Raw genomic sequence first — 15,961 nt, 5'->3', positions numbered from 1 at the left:
ACAAACAAACAAAAAGAATTAGCTATTCACAGGATTTATATGTAAAACAATATGTCACTAGGAGGTTTATGTATCATCAATTCTAAGCAAGTTGACCAAGTTGTAGTCTAATAAAAATGTTATTTCAAATGCTAAAAAAAAAAAAAAAAAAAAAAAAAGATGAACTCCAGCAAATCTACACCAAGGAATTCTGAGTAGTAGGCAATCTCCAAAGGAACATTAAAGCAACAGGGTTTATAACAATGAGAGAATAGGATACTATTGTATCTGAAAGCATTCTTTGTTGAATATTTATGATGGGAAAGTTGTTCAAGTCTGGTTTACACCACACAGAAGGATGTTGTGATGTTATGGTCTCTTTCACTCTCTCTTTGACTTTCTGCTTCTATCTAGTGAAATAAAAAGACCTTAAAATTCTTGCACTTTACTATCTGCTTTTTCACTTTTGAATCAGTGATAGAACCATCCCTGTTTATATTTCTCTTAAAGAGAAAATACTTTGATTTTGGATGAGGATTTTATTTCTTAGACCCAATTATTTTCAGAATTCTTGAACTGGAACGAAGATGGAATTTTCCATTTGTCTATAAACTACCCAATTTTCTGAAATAAAACTGCCTAAATATATTTTAACCAGAAGTCTCAGAAAATACCTTAAGTTTTTAATACCATCAAGTTTTACAGAGGACAAAGTTAAATGGTTTTTGAACAGTAGTTAATTAAAATCAGAGACTAATTTAATAAAATAAAACAAAAAAATTTAAATTTTTTTTACAAAATTTAAACAATTAGAAAAAATTAAAAATTTTTTTAAAAAAAAGCCTAGACCAGGGAGAAAGGAAACAACCAGTAGCACAGCTATATACAAGATGCTGGGTATTATACCCCAAACCCTAACAAAGGGACTTTCCAAAGTTAACCCAATTACCAAATAATGTGATGATAACAATAACTATCCATTGTCTTCTTGAACCCTAAGACAACAGGAACCTCACATTTTCACTATAGAGCCTATATTTCCCCCAGTCCTGGAACCTTAGGGTGGGGCTCACTTTCCTGCATGCTGCTCTCAATTTAAATCAAATAATATTTCATCCGCAGATCGCAACCTAATCAATGCAACGAGTGCCACCCCAGCATGCCTCACTTCAGACTGTGACCAGAGACTTCAGGTGTGGAATGACAACCCTTCAGCTTCATCACTTGGGTGAGACCTTTCCTTTCATAGTATTCTCTAATTCCATTCCAGGGGGTCCACCCCCCAATAAAGTCCCCAAACCTAGATATAGTCCAGGTCCCCTGAGATAGAGCATGGGTTCACACGTGCCCATAAACTAGGGGAAAAATATATACCTGAAAGCAGAAGTACATAAGAGCATGCAGGGAATACCCCCCAACACCTCATCTGCACTATTCCAGTCTTTAGGTCCATGATTGTTCAACAATTTGTTTGGCTTTGTATGTTATCTCTCTTTTCAGCCGCCAGATTCCACATGCCAGCAAGATGCTGACCAGACTTCCCTGGACAGACGACCCCACCAATGTGTCCTGGAGCTCTGCTTCCCCAGAGCCCCACCCTACTAGGGAAAGAGAGAGTCAGACTGGGAGTATATACAGACCTTCCATCCTCTGCAACCCACAAGGACCCTGGATCCATACTCCCAGAGAGATAGACAATGGGAAGGCTATCAGAGGAGGGGGTGGGATATGGAGACTGGGTTATGGGAATTGTGTGGAACTGTATTCTATGGTTTTGTTAATGTCTCCTTTCTTAAATAAAAAAAATGTAAAAAAAAAACAATTAGGTGAAAAAAATTCATTTTAAGGAAAGCAGTCCTGCTCAGCTCAACCTGTAGTGTGATATATATTTCAGTGTCTATTCCTGCCTAGTGAATTTTAGGAAGATGTCTGCTTTGCCTTGTGAACGACCCAGGTTTGAGCCTGGCACACAAAAGACATGGTACTATAATGTCTTTCCTTCTCTATCTCATTGTCTGTCTAAAAAGTCAGCCCACAGTAGAATAAATTTCAGTGATGGCAACTTCAACAGAAAAATACATTCTAATGTTTGAGGCAGAGAAATGACACCTCAGACAATGTCAGGTATTGATAGGTGTGATGAAGGACCAGGAAGCCAGATAAGGAGGCTGAGTGAAGATGCAGGATGATCATAGGAAGCTCTCTCCAACATGGAAGCATCTGGACAGTGATCTGAAGTTAGGAAGAACAGAAGCATTCAAGTACTTGGCGTGGAACCCAGAAGCAGGCTTGATGTCAGTGAATTACAATGAAGAATTCAGATGATCAACCAAGGAAGCAAGATGGAGGAAGTGGATTGTGAGCTCCTTAAAAAAAAGAGGGGGGAGGCAGGTGGTAGCACACTTGGTTGAGTGCACATGTTACAGTGCACAAGGACCCAGGTTCAAGCCCCTGATCCCCACTTGCAGGGGGAAACCTTCACGAGTGGTGAAGCAGGGCTGCAGGTGTCTCTCTGTGTCTCGCCCTCTCTATCTCCCCTCCCCTCTCAATTTCTCTCTGTCTCTATCCAATAATAAATAAATAAATACATATATAAATAAAAAAAATTTTAAAGTCTGTCTTCTTGATAGAACTCTGAGAACACTTTGGGGGGAAAAAGATGAATTAGGACAAAAGCTAAAATTAGATTTAAGGAAACAGAAGGTCAATTAACTATGACTTCCAGAGAAATAGCACTAAACATAGAAAAACTTTCAACATACAGTATTTGTATCCAGCTTCTTTTTTATAGCTTCCTGAGACATGGGCCATTTGTACTAAGGTGTAAACAAGTCATGTTGAATTTGATGATACAACGCAGCTGTAATTCCAGGAAATGTCTTAATTGGTTTCTCATCATAAATTTTGGGTAAAAACTATAGATTAGGGAGTTGGGCAGTAGCCCAGTGGGTTAAGGGCAAGTGGCACAAAGTGCAAGGACTGCCATAAGGATCCTGGTTCGAGCCCTGGCTTCCCCCCTTCAGGGGAGTCGCTTCACAAGCAGTGAAGTAGGTCTGCAGGTGTTTATCTTTCTCTCCCCCTCTCTGTCTTCCCCTCCTCTCTCCATTTCTCTCTGTCCTATGCAACAACGAAGACAGACAACAACAATAAAAAATCAAGGGCAACAAAAAGGGAATAAATAAATAAATATTTTTTTAAAACTATAGCTTAATATTAAACTACCTTGTAGAGTTTCTACTTTAATGACTTGAACTCCTCTAATAGTTTTATACTGTTCTTAATATAGTTTCTAATGTGTTAATACATCAATGAACACAATAACTTCTTAATTTAAAAAAAAAAAGAAACCACATTACCGATGTTATAATACCCTGCGAAAGTTAATGTGATTTTATTCAGAGTAAATTAAAGTCAACCTTGAGACAACATTAAAAATATATAAATTACAGATCACAAAAGGAACTAAGCTCTTCAACATGTAAGCTAGTTGAGCTTGTTTAAATACCTGCAAAGAAGTAGCAATGGACTTAATGATGCATGGCAGATTTTAAACTTATTTTATGGATTAGTATTATTATCAAATGCAGACAAGTATAAATGGAATATCTGGAACAACTGGACCTATTGTCTCAAATTAATTCTAAATTGTTTAAGCCTTGTCATTAAAGACATTTACATGAATTAAGATTTGCATAAAACATTTTTATGTGATAATCATAAAACCCAATCTATATAACAAATGTAGTGAAGGTCACATATGTAAAATACGTATATATACACTTAGTATCATATCATGAACTAAATAGTGATTGTTATTGCAAAAAAGGAAGATTTCTGATGATCTGAGATTACATAGTCATGTTAATAGCTAATAATGCAACCGGAATTTGGGGGGGGGGGTGTCAGGTGACAAACATTTCAAGAAACAAAAATCCTGTTTCAGATTTTTTTTTACTGAGGTAACCTTATACCACCCTGTTTCTAGAGTGCTTTTTCCTCCCATATCTTTTATAAAGTCATCACACCAAGCCCACCGCCAAACTGCTGCAATACATCTACCAACGTCTATCACCCCTTTTTCTAAATGACCATTTCATCCCCCTCTGGCAACCTCCATTCCAAAAATTCCAAACTGAATCCAAGGATTGGTTTTGTTGATATATATATGCCCTTCAGCTCCACCCGTGTTACCATGGCAACATTTCACCTTGTCTTACAGCTGAGTAGTATTCTGTTGTGCATGTACACTACATCTTCATCTTCTCAATTGTCTTTGGGTTCTTGGGTTGTTTTGAGACCTTGACTGTTGCAAATAGGAGTGCAGTGAGTATCTTGAGAAACTTACTATTTTTGAAAGAGGTTGAAGCAACCTACATACCCATCAACAATGTATAAGAATTTTTTTTTTTCTCTCCACATCCTAGTCATCACTTAAAAAAAAATGTAGACCATGAGGAGTATGATGATTTCTTACTGTAGTTTTGACTTGCGGTTCCCTGATAATGGGTAATGAGCCTTTTTTAAATGTGCCTGTTGGTCATATATACAACATTTGTGAGAAGTGTCTAGTCCTCTCTTCTACCTATTTTTGATGACTATTCATTTTGATGAGTTGAGCTTCTATATCTTGAATATTAACCATATGCTGGCTATGTGGTATGCAAGTATTTTGATCCATCCTGTAACTTGCCTTTTCATTTTACTGATGTTTTTCACTGCATGGAAACTTTTCACTTTGATACAGTCCCAGTTATTTATTTTTGCTTTTGTTTCTTTTGCTGTTGGAGTCAGGTTCCCAATGACATCACTGAAGCCAACATCATGAAATATTTTGCAGTGTTTTCCTTTGTGTGTTTTATAGCTTCAGGCACAATATTCAAGAATTTAATCCATTTAAATTAGCTTATGTGTATGGTGAGTTAACGGTCTAGTTTCTTTCTCTTTTCTTTCTTTCTTTCTTTTTTTTTTTTTTTTGCAAGTGATGCCCTGTTTACCACCTTGAACCATTTATTGAAGATGCTTTTCTTTATTGTATGCCCTTGGCTTTTTTTGCCACAAGTGCCTATATACGTATAGATTATTTATTTCTGAGCTCTCAATTCAATTTATAGGTCCACATGTCTTTTTGCTCCAATACCATATCATTTTCATAACCACCACTTTGTGATGTAGTTTGAAGTCAAGGACTATAGTGACACCCATCTTCTTTTTCCCCCTCAGGAATGCCTTATCAGGGTTTCACTTGGTTCCATATGAATTTCAGTTATGTTAGTTCTATTTCCTTGGAGCAAGCCATAAGAATTTGGCTAAGATTATGTTAGACCTGTAAATTATTTGGGGTAGGGTAGTCAAAAACTCCCTATTTTTATAATAAGTTGTTCTACTGTGAAAAGAATACTTGTACGGCAAATCAGTTAAATCACTCTTTTTGTGTGTGTGTCTAAAAGCATGAGGTCGAACACTTTGAGAAATATATATTTCAAATTTAAATAATAAATTTACACTACATTTACCCTTCTTTAGAAATATACACCTTGAGAATCGGTTACATTTTAAACAAAAGCCCCCAGATATCCATATGGTTTCAGAATTGTTCACTCCCCCCCCAATGACACTGAGAAAAAAAAGGATTGTTTAGGTAACAGTTCTAGCTAGACAAGTAATATCTATATATTATGATTAAAGAAATATATATTTATGAAATGTAAATATCCTTTTGAAGAATGTCAATATTGAAATATGTAATTATAACAGTGGCCAAAAAACTGAAGCACAATCTGCTGCACAATTTAAAATATTTATCTTTAATCGGAAAGCTACATGATGTGCATATAAAACTAAGTTCAGTAGGAAGTATTATTACAAAACTAGAGTTGCTGAAGGAAGCTATTTTTTCAGGGCAGTGTTAAAACATGAAAGTCTTCTGTATCTTTCCTTCTATGAAAGGAATAATAGCAACTAGAAAAATAATCATTTCAGATGGTAATCATAATATTTTTTCATAGCAAAATACATTTTATAGTATAAAGTGACCAAATAATTGCAAGGAAACATATTCGTATATGGTAAAAGTTAACACACATGGCAACATACTCTTAACAGTAAGGTGCTATATTCTTAAGTTGCCTGTCAAAATCTGTTTAAACAAACTAACCATTTGTTTAAATGAAAACCATAGTCTATATGAAGACCAAAAAAAAAAAAGTTAATGTATATTCCCACTCAGAGAGAATTAAGTACAAAATCATTTCTTTCCGCTGAAGTCCATACTTTGAAATATCTTTAGTGAAATTGAAGTGATGGATTCAGTATTTGGGCATTGAATACACAATGTTCTAATGAAAAGAAATAACAACTGTACCTATAGTGTCACATTTTTAATGGATGAGTTTCCCATGTAGTTAACTGCATTTTGAAAGAGAAAAATTATTGAACAGGTAAATTTTAACAGTGAAAAATCATATAAATGATCTATTTACCTACTAAATTTAAAAGAGGAAAAAGAAAAGAGAAGGAAAAGGTTCATGATGACTGGCAGCAAGGAAGATAGAAACTTTTGGGGAGCTTAAATCCCCACTGAAGTGCTTCTTTTTATTTATTTATTTTGTTTATTTTACCAGAGCACTGCTCAGTTCTGGTTTATGGTGGTGTGGGGCACTGAACCTAGGACTCTGGAGTCCGAAGCATGAAAGCCTCTTTGCGTAACCATTAAACTATCTCCTTCACCCCAATGCCTCTTCTTTTTGAGCACTTGTTAATCACATTTCTGATGAGATTCATACCCAAACCTACACCCCTGATTTTTCAGTCTGTGCTTGCTAAGGCTCATCTCTCAAGAACAACTTTTCAAAGATGTGAATTCATGGCTTTACTTGTAGCAAAGACAGGATTGAGTTTTTCTTCACTACACTTCTCTTTGTCCTTGAAAACAAAGTCTTTAGATCTAGTAGCTTGTAGAGGTAAGTCTTTACCTCAACACATCACAAGAAGAAAATAAAATGTGTACTATCTGGTAGCTTACCATCAGATCAAGTAACTGGACAGCATTTACCACTAAAGCACCATGAAACAAAGACTACAGTTGCCCTTATTTATTTTATGAATAAAGTACAAATGGCACAAAGCACAAGGACCAGAGTAATAATCCTAGTTTCAGCCCCTGGCTCCCCACCTGTTGGGGAGTCGCTTCACAATCAGTGAAGCATGTCTGCAAGGGTCTTTCTCTCCCCCCTCTCTGTTGTCCCCTCCTCTCTCGATTTCTCTCTGTCCTATCCAACAATAATGGCAGCAATAACAGCAACAAGGGCAACAACAAAAATGAGAAAAAATGGCCTCCAGGAACAGTAGATTCGTAGTGCAGGCATCAAGCCCCAGCTATAACCCTGAGGCAAAAAAGGAAAGTCTTAATAGAACAAATTTATTGAGCATGTATTATGCACTAGATGTTATTACAAGTTTTTTTTTCTGTGTGTATCACAGGCAAATGTTTTAAAACTTCTGAACTGATGTTTTCTCCACTCACTCCAGTTACCTGCAACGCTGCCCATGAATGTCCCTGAAACAATCTCTTCTTGTCAGCAATATTTTACTAAACTATACTTTCTTTTTAAAACTGGTCTACTTCTATTTAAGTCTCTTAATTCAAGCAAGGTTATTTTTAATGTATTTTCAGAGATGATTATCCCTCTCACTAAGCATCTCTGTCTTATTAGTAGTTTGAAGAGCACTGTTCTGTTCCAATAAACATTTTGCTGCTTTTGTGTTAATATACACTCCTATAAGCATTTATATGTGCCAAGCATTGTTCCGAGTGCTTTTCAATATATTCACTCACTTAATCCTCACAGTAATCTTTAATCCTCCATAGTAATCATCTCATTTTGTGTGACTATTCCAAGGTCACACAGCTGTCTGGGTTACACTGGCACTGGAATTCCCAATTACTATTTTTTGTGTTGCATGAAATAAAGAATTCCTATGGTACTTTTTTATAGTCATGATTATATTCATAATCACTTAAATATTGGTGCCTGAACATTATCTATCATTACCACAAAGAAGTAGTTAGTCCAATTTAGTGTCCAGGTATATGTCTGACCATAAAAAGAATGGTTTCTAGAATTATTACTTTCAAGTTGAAATGAAAAATTAGTTAAATACAAATAGTAGAATTATTCTGACTGGTATAGAGATATTTTATAGCAATACAATGATTTTCTGGATTGTCTTAAAACAAACAAAATGGAGTCAACTAAGATGTAGTGAGAAAAACATTACTAGTCAGTATTGCTCTGCAGTGTTTTTTCCAAGCTTTCTGTAGTAGCTTTTCATAAATATGAATTTTTAATCTATCTCATCTAGAGACCTAATGCTGACAAAAACCCTGCCAATCTACTGGATCTGTGCTATTGTCTGAGAAAAGAACTCAGCAGTAATCATACCAAACCACCATGCCTCACCTGAAGGCAACCAGAATTACTGGCAACCAGAATTACTGGCCACCACACCTCTAAAAAGTGAACATCTAAGACTTGAGAATACTCTGCACGAAGCTTTTCAAAATGCAAGTTGCAAGCTAAGTTGTGAAATCAATTGAGTCATGCACAGCCAGAAATTTTATATAGCAAAATCAGGTAGAATAGAGAAGATGAGAAGGTGGAGGCCAGGTGATGGTAAAGCCAACAGACAATAAATAGTACACAAGCACCTGGGCTCAAGCCCCTGGCCCGAACCTTCAGGGGAAAAGCTTAGCAAGTGGTGAAGCAGGGCTGCAGGGTCTCTCTGCCTTTTTTCCTCTCTTCTCAATTTCTCTTTGTCTCTATCCAATAGTAAATAAATACAATTTTTTTTAAAAAGACCAGAAGATAGCACCACTGTAGAAATGTTAGATGATACTTTTGTTCCCTACATCTGTCTCTGTATATGTCATGATATGGGAAGATAAGATGCAGTCATGAAGCCTGGACCAGAAAGTTTTCACATCGCTTTTCTACTAAATACTGATGAAAACACAGTTCTCTAGTACTAATCCCTGTATTTGATGAAACATCTGGGCTACTTCAGTTGTAGGAAATGGGTCATAGAACAGAAAAGGAACCTTCAACTTTTCTGTAGCCCAATGGATCACCCAGCAGATGGAGACCTTCTACAAGATTCTCCTCACAGAGCATCTCAGTTCTGGAGAAAGGCTCTGTACATGACTGCTAACTCTTCGAAAGTTCTTCGTCTGTCAAGTTGAAACAGAGCATAAGGTGGCTGCTTTCACACGACAGCTTTTCATGTGTGTGAACTCAATTCTAAATAACGTTTTTCCTGAATAATCATATGTGCATTACAGAACATTTAGAAGGTACTAAAAAAAGCATGTATGAGAAAATTAAAATTACCCATAACCTAACAGTGCAGAGCCAACAACTGGAGCCATACTGGCTACATCTCTCTAACCTACTTTCTCCTTTCATGTAACCAATAATTTCCTCTTTTACATTTTCTTCTAACATCATTGCAATGCCAACAAAACATACTGGCATATGACTTGACCCTGATTTCCCCCATAACCTACTTTTAAATATCATTAGATGGTTAAATAATTTCCAGATCCTTACTATAAGGATATTAATAATAATATATTTATACATAAAACATATTTGCTAGTTCTTGGATGACAATTACTAAATGAAATGCTTCCCATAAAAGTTTGAACTTAAGCTTTGACATGTATCACAAAAACTTGCCCCCTTGTACCCCTCATACCCTATGGTTTTGTTAATTAATCCTTTCTTAAATAAAAAATAAAAAAATAAAATAATAATAATAAAAAAAGAACATAAAAAAAAAAACTTGCCCCCAAAGTTAAGCCAATTTATCTTGTCGCCAATGACACAGAAAGTGCATCTATGCTTAACCTCGCCAGCAGTGGGCATCACTCATTTTTTCCATACTATTTTGGTATCCTATAATAAATCTCTTCTGGTTTTATCTTATCATATGATCCACATGATTTATGACCTAGTTCTTGGTCACTTTTATTTCCTCTTTAATTTTTTTAGAGACAAAGAAAGAGACAGACAGACAGGCAAGCAAGCAGACACACCAAGTACAGAAGCTTCCTTTCATGAGGTGGGGGATGGGCTCAAACCTGGGGCCATGTGCATGACAAAGCAGTGCACTAAGTGAGCTACTTTACTAGCCTCAGTTATCTGCTCTTATCTGAATTACTCAGCATGCCTTTGCTTCTCTTTTGAGGTTTGAGAACAATTAAAGTGCTTCTCATAATACTAAAAGGCTCTTATAGCCTTCCTATTTCTGTTAACTTGAACACTAGGTGTCACACTTCTTTAAAAAAAAAAAACCTACAGATTGTATTAGCTAATGGAGTGACTGAAGTCCACAATGGCCTGCCTCCAACCCCCCCCCCAAATTTTTTTTTTACTTTGATGAGGCATGTATCAAATGGAAGTGCTATGAATTTTGTTTGTAAATAGAGAATTACAACTTTTAAAATACTTATATTCTATGATTATAAATCAGAAATTTCCTTACACCAGGAAAATCAGAGCAGTAAAACTGTCTCATCAGGGAAGAGCTGCCGACCTTTTCTATTCCTTTTTTTGCTTCACAAGTGTTATCCAGATGCACTGAATCTGACATATTATCTTCCTTAAAACTTATTCTCTATGCCTTATGTGGATAGATGACTCTAAGAGAGATTGTGGACCATTTGATGGCTCCCTGTGTTAAATGGCCAAGTTTCCAAGCACAAAAAAAGCACAAAAGACCTACTCTCTATTTACAAACACCTACAACCCTCCATACATTTGTGCCCTCAGAGGAGGCCATGCTTGTTCTAACCTCAATCCCTAGAGGTATGCTGCTCCCTCCAAAAACAAAAAATAAACAAAATGAAACAACAACAACAAAAACACTCTTTCCCTTTCTCCCATCAGTATGCTAATTCTGCAACTTTGTAGAATTAACTAGAAGATGGCCCATTCTTACAAGTATTTTCTGGTCCAGTTCTCAAATCCTAGACTAAATTCAGTGTCATTTTTATGTATCCTTATGATGTTCTGGAAAAGTTAATAGATTTTCTTATATTTACTGCTCAATCTAGCCTAGCATACTATAGGACCTCCATTTGCTCTAATGAAGCCTGCTATGTCCCCTTTGATAAAAGAGAGAGCTTTCTAGAATGTCTCCATTATCTCACTCCATGTAGCAATGATCAAGAGGAGTGCTGTAGCCCATATTTCTACTGTGTCTATTTACTCTCCTGCATTTGACGTAATGTGATCTGTCAACACATTATCTTTGTATGTATTTAAAAAGGCATTTGGTCATCAATGACAATTTTAAAATACAGGTTATCATGCTGCTGTGTACACAGTAAATGCTCAATACACATGTGATCATTTTTAAAGAGTTGAATCTTGGCTTGCTCGTATGATTCTCTCTGATGCTGGAACGAGCCCTCCCCCTATATATACTCTAGCCATGGTCCCAAAGGCTGTGTCTAAATGTGACACTGTCCCTAGTTAGCACAGCCTGGTTTAAGAGTGAGCACCTGACCTATGATGGCCAACCAGAATATTTTTCCTGAATGGCTTTAAATTGTAGGGTCCAACAACACATGAGCCATTCCCTTCCTAGCAGTGAGAGCTGGCTGATGGAAAACTGGACAGATTTCGGTAGCCCTATTATCAGTCATTTGCAGAAATGGAGAGAGTTCTTTATATCAGAGAGAAGGAAGCCAACGTGGAGAACAAAGCAGAGGCGAGAAGTGACAAGAGTCCCAATATGACAAAAATACTGGAGATTATGAGAATCCAGATTATGTTCAAAAATTGGTGTCCAGTCTCTGGAAGACTCTGATAGGCCTCTGTCTTCCCTCACAGTTTCAGCTGAGATATTATACTCCCTTATCATTGACATTTGAGTTGGCTCAGGCTAGACTCTTTTTATTGACCAGAAAAAGAACCCTGGTGGCATGATTAGAAAAAGGAAAAGACAGTTCATCTGTGTTTTCTCTTCATGAACTCTTCCACCGATTCAACCAGATAGTTTGGCATAAAGAAGGCATGAGCTTCTTATTCTGAGAGAAGGAAAGTATTCATTTGGAAATGCATTTCAAACAAAAGGAAGCTTCTGGTAAGAAGCGCCAAGGCAAATCTGAAGCGTTCCATCTTGGCCTCCGTGTGTGAAGAATGTGTGCTCTCCCCTCCAGAAGATTCCTGTAAGTGACCAGTGGGTACTATCTACCCAGAAATTGCAAAGGTTTCCTTTTAGATTTTGTTTTTACTTTTGCACAGCTTAGTAATGCATGTGGCATGAGAGATATCCATCTCAGCCCTGCTTCAGTCACAGTTGGAACTGATGTTGGCATTTGGAGGAGCCTGCACACAAAGGGCCACTCTTGGCAGCAGGCAAAGCTCCTTATAAGGGTGGTTTTTCCAGGCAGCAATGGCAAGTCACAACAGGGGCACAAAAATATAAATCCAATGGCCAAACAGTGCTGGCAGAGATTGACTTGGGGTTTCAGCAGAAAGCCAGAGTGGAGAGCAGTGCTGTGGCCATAATCTTTCCTCCCAAGTCAGCACTGCTTCAGAGTCACAGCCATTATGACCTGGGGGGGGGGGGGGGGGGCAGAGACAGCTCAAATCTTGGTGCTCTGACTACCCCTGGCTCGAAGTCGTCCTTTCCGGCTGCCCTGCTCCTCAGCAGAAACCTGATCTTGGGGTGCAGCCGGGCTTTGGTCCTGGGGTGTTCCCCCATGTTTTCGATTACCTTTCTCTTTGGTTTGCTGCCTGGAAACATGGTCCCTTGGGGCAGAGCTTTCTCTGGCCTGGCTGCTCTCCTGCTGGGCTTGTGTCTGGCTGACTGGCTGCGAGGTAGAAGGCTCACACTCTTGCTTGGGGGGCTCTGAAGTAGTGTCTCTCTTGTGAGACCTCCTCTTTCTGTGAATCTGATCTTTTCTCTTTGGATTGTCCACGAGCGTAGAACCCTCTGCTGATGTCCCAGTAGAGGCCTCCTCACTCTGTAGAGGTCCAGAGGGCTGGGGTGGACCCTCCTGTCTTTGTTGCTCATTACGGGGGGCTGCCTTACTACTCTCTTGAGAAAATCCTCCGGAGTTCTTACTTTTCAAAGGTGGTACTTTTTGGAACACTGCTGCCTTTTGAGACCGGCCACTTGGGGGGAGCTTGGTCTGGGCCTTTTTGGGGAGGGAATGTGCTCGTCCTTTTTTCTCTTCCTGCAGTTGGGAATCACTAGGTAAAGGTTTGGTATGGGTAGGCTTAGGGATTTCTGGTGAGAGAGCGTTTTCTTTCTGGTTCCCCTGTGGGCTCTGAGGAGGGCTTGGGTGTGGTGGTCCAGGCACATGGAGTGGCTTCCTCTTACTCAGACGCTCTGTCCCTTTAGCTGTCTCACTTTGGATGGGGAGTTTTTTTTTTCTAGCACCTGTTGGCTTCCCTAGGTCTTGGTTTTGGGGTGAAGTCTCATGGTCTGGAGTCTTCTTGCTGGAGAATTGGCCTGCTTTGGGAGCCGGCCTTCCCTTTGTGGGGTGAGCTCCTGTGTTCTGAGGCTGTGGTGGTTCTGTGAAAGGGGTGGGAATTCGAGGGAGTCGAACCACCTGAGCTTCCTCCACAGGGGTTGGTTCTGGGGCCTGTTCCTGGACTGGGGGGCTGATGAGAGGGAGTTTCACCTCCTTGACTGTCTCTTCCTGGGGCTGTGGAGGGCTGGGACCTGTCTGGGGGCTCTGATTTTGGGGTGGTTTGGACTGGGAAGGGCTGATAGGAGGAAGTTTACTGGAGTCTCCTTCAGGAGCCAGCAGGGGTCTAGGTGAAGGAGTCATGGTTTGATCTGAAGAGGTTCCCTGAGCGTCCTCCCGGCTGGGTGAGAGGAGTTTGGGTGTGGGCCTGGGGCTCTGGAGGGGAGCGAGGACTCGGGGCTGGGGCAGCCTGGTGGGAGCCATGCGGCTCTTGGGGAGCAGAGTTGCTGTGTCTCCCCTGTCCTGGCTCTGTTTCACACTTGTTGAGTCTTGGGGATGTGGCAGTTCTGGGTAAGGAGTGTCTGCTCGGACTGCTTCTACTTTGGGGGTTCCCTCTTCTAGAGGTTCCTCAGAAGCCTCCACAGATGTCCCCAGTGTCTTGGTCCCATCAGGCTGGGAAGGGCCATCATTTGCATCACCCTGGGTCTTTTGAAGGTCAAGGGATGTGGAGCCAGTGGGGGAGACCTTGGCCTCCCCAGATTCCTCATCTTGGTCAGGCTCCTGTGGAGGCCCAGGAGAAGGAGCAGCGGCGGTCTGGGCCTCACTTTCAGGGAGACCTGTGGTTGCTGTTATTGAAGCCGGCTCTGATGGTTGAACATTCTCTTCCTTCTGGTTTGGGGCTGTGTCTTGGGTCTGCTGAGAAGTGCCAGGAGCTGTTGAGTTGGGTTGGGGAGGAGGAGGAGGTGGCGGTGGAGGCTCTGCCTTGGCTTGGCTGTTGGGTGACAGCTCATTCTGTGAGGGAGCTGTGTCTTGGTTTTCAGGGGCACTGGCATGAGTCTGCTTTCCTGTGAGATGCTCAGTTATCTGCCCATCTGCTTGCAGTTTGGCCAAGCGCCTTGGGGATGGTACCAGGTGTGCTGGTACCCCAGTGGGGCTCTTCTTGTTAGAGGGAGCTCCTGCTTTAATATAAAAACAAGTTAGCTAAAAACATCTCAACAGGTACAACTATGCAGCTTTAGAATTAATAATAGGGAGTTGGGCAGTAGTGCAGTGGGTTAAGCACACGTGGCATAAAGTGCAAGGACCAGCATAAAGATCCCGGTTTGAGCCCCCGGCTCCCCACCTGCAGGGGAGTCGCTTCACATGTAGTGAAGCAGGTCTGCAGGTGTCTCTCTTTCTTTCCCTCTCTGTCTTCCCCTCCTCTCTCCATTTCTCTCTGTCCTATCCAACAACGACAACAATAATAACTACAACCATAAAACAACAAGGGAAACAAAAGGGAATAAATAAATACTAAAAAAAATCTTCTAGAATTAATAACAAAAATGCATTTCCTCTGTTGATGCAGCAGACCTTTGAAAAGAATAAAGTTAAACATATGGAAGAATATCTTCATTCTTTTTACTTGGGGATATGAAGGAAAACCTTATTTAGAAGAATTTGGGAAAAAAAATTTGTCAACTGAAAGTGTGAACTTGTACTGATTAGTTCACATAAAGGCATGTATAGGAGCAAGTCTTCTATCCAGGCTGTGAATCACAAGAGATTTTTCTAAGTGAATATAATTTAAAATGGAAACCTTAGAGATCAATGCTGCTTTTGATAGGAACCAGAGTTGTTATCTAAGCTAGATAAGAGTCGGCACGTGCTTCCTTATTTAATGACAGTCCTCCTTAGAGAAACTGTGGACTCCACAAAGAGTGATAATGTTATACTAATACCTAACAGAGTAAGCACTGAGCTGGCACTCAGCACATGAGGGATGGAAAGAGAAAAGAATGAATAGACCCAACCTAATCAGAAGGTCCATTGTCTTAAGAACTGTTCCCTATTGATGGTGAAGGAGGACCTAGGTGGGGGGTTAGAGTGTTATGGGGAAGCCTGAGAAATGTTACACAGGTACCAACTACTGTATTTTGCTGTCAACTGTGCCATTACTCCCCCTGACCCCTAAAAAAGAATAAAGGATGGGGGGGGTAGCTGGTTGAGAGCATATGTTACAATGCACAAGGACCCGAGTTTGAGCCCCCAGTCCCTACCTGCAGGGGGAAAGCTTTGTGAGTGGTGGAGCAGTGCTGCAGGTGCCTCTCTGCCTCTGTCTTTCTCTATCTCCCCCCTTCCTTCTTGATTTCTGGCTATCTCTATCAAATAAAGACAATACCAAAAATTTTTTTTTCTTTAAAGAAGATTCATCAGGACTCACCTTCACCCAAACCCACCTTCAGAACTAGCCTTTTTTTTTTTTTCCCTCCAAGTCTACTCTGGCTTCAAAAATGACTT

General features: G+C 39.7%; 1 protein-coding gene across 6 annotated transcripts in view; it reads right to left on the bottom strand.

The window, feature by feature from the left end:
- The window catches only part of LRGUK (leucine rich repeats and guanylate kinase domain containing), a 149,500-nt gene that overhangs the window by 33,702 nt on the left and 99,837 nt on the right, over positions 1–15,961 (bottom strand). For 4 of the 6 annotated variants that reach the window (XM_060196594.1, XM_060196595.1, XM_060196596.1 and 1 more), the window contains one exon: positions 11,895–14,640. The exons of the other annotated variants lie outside the window; for them this stretch is intronic. In XM_060196594.1, coding sequence (XP_060052577.1) covers positions 12,632–14,640 — 2,009 coding nt within the window. In that variant the 3' untranslated portion in view covers positions 11,895–12,631. Of the gene's footprint in view, positions 1–11,894; positions 14,641–15,961 lie in introns of those variants that run through there. 6 annotated transcript variants of the gene reach the window in all.

Source organism: Erinaceus europaeus, chromosome 8 (genome assembly GCF_950295315.1).
Source record: "Erinaceus europaeus chromosome 8, mEriEur2.1, whole genome shotgun sequence".
In the NCBI taxonomy this organism is placed as follows: Eukaryota; Metazoa; Chordata; class Mammalia; order Eulipotyphla; family Erinaceidae; genus Erinaceus; species Erinaceus europaeus.
Note: the sequence above shows the minus strand (reverse complement) of the source record. Positions and strands in the feature narration are given on the sequence as shown.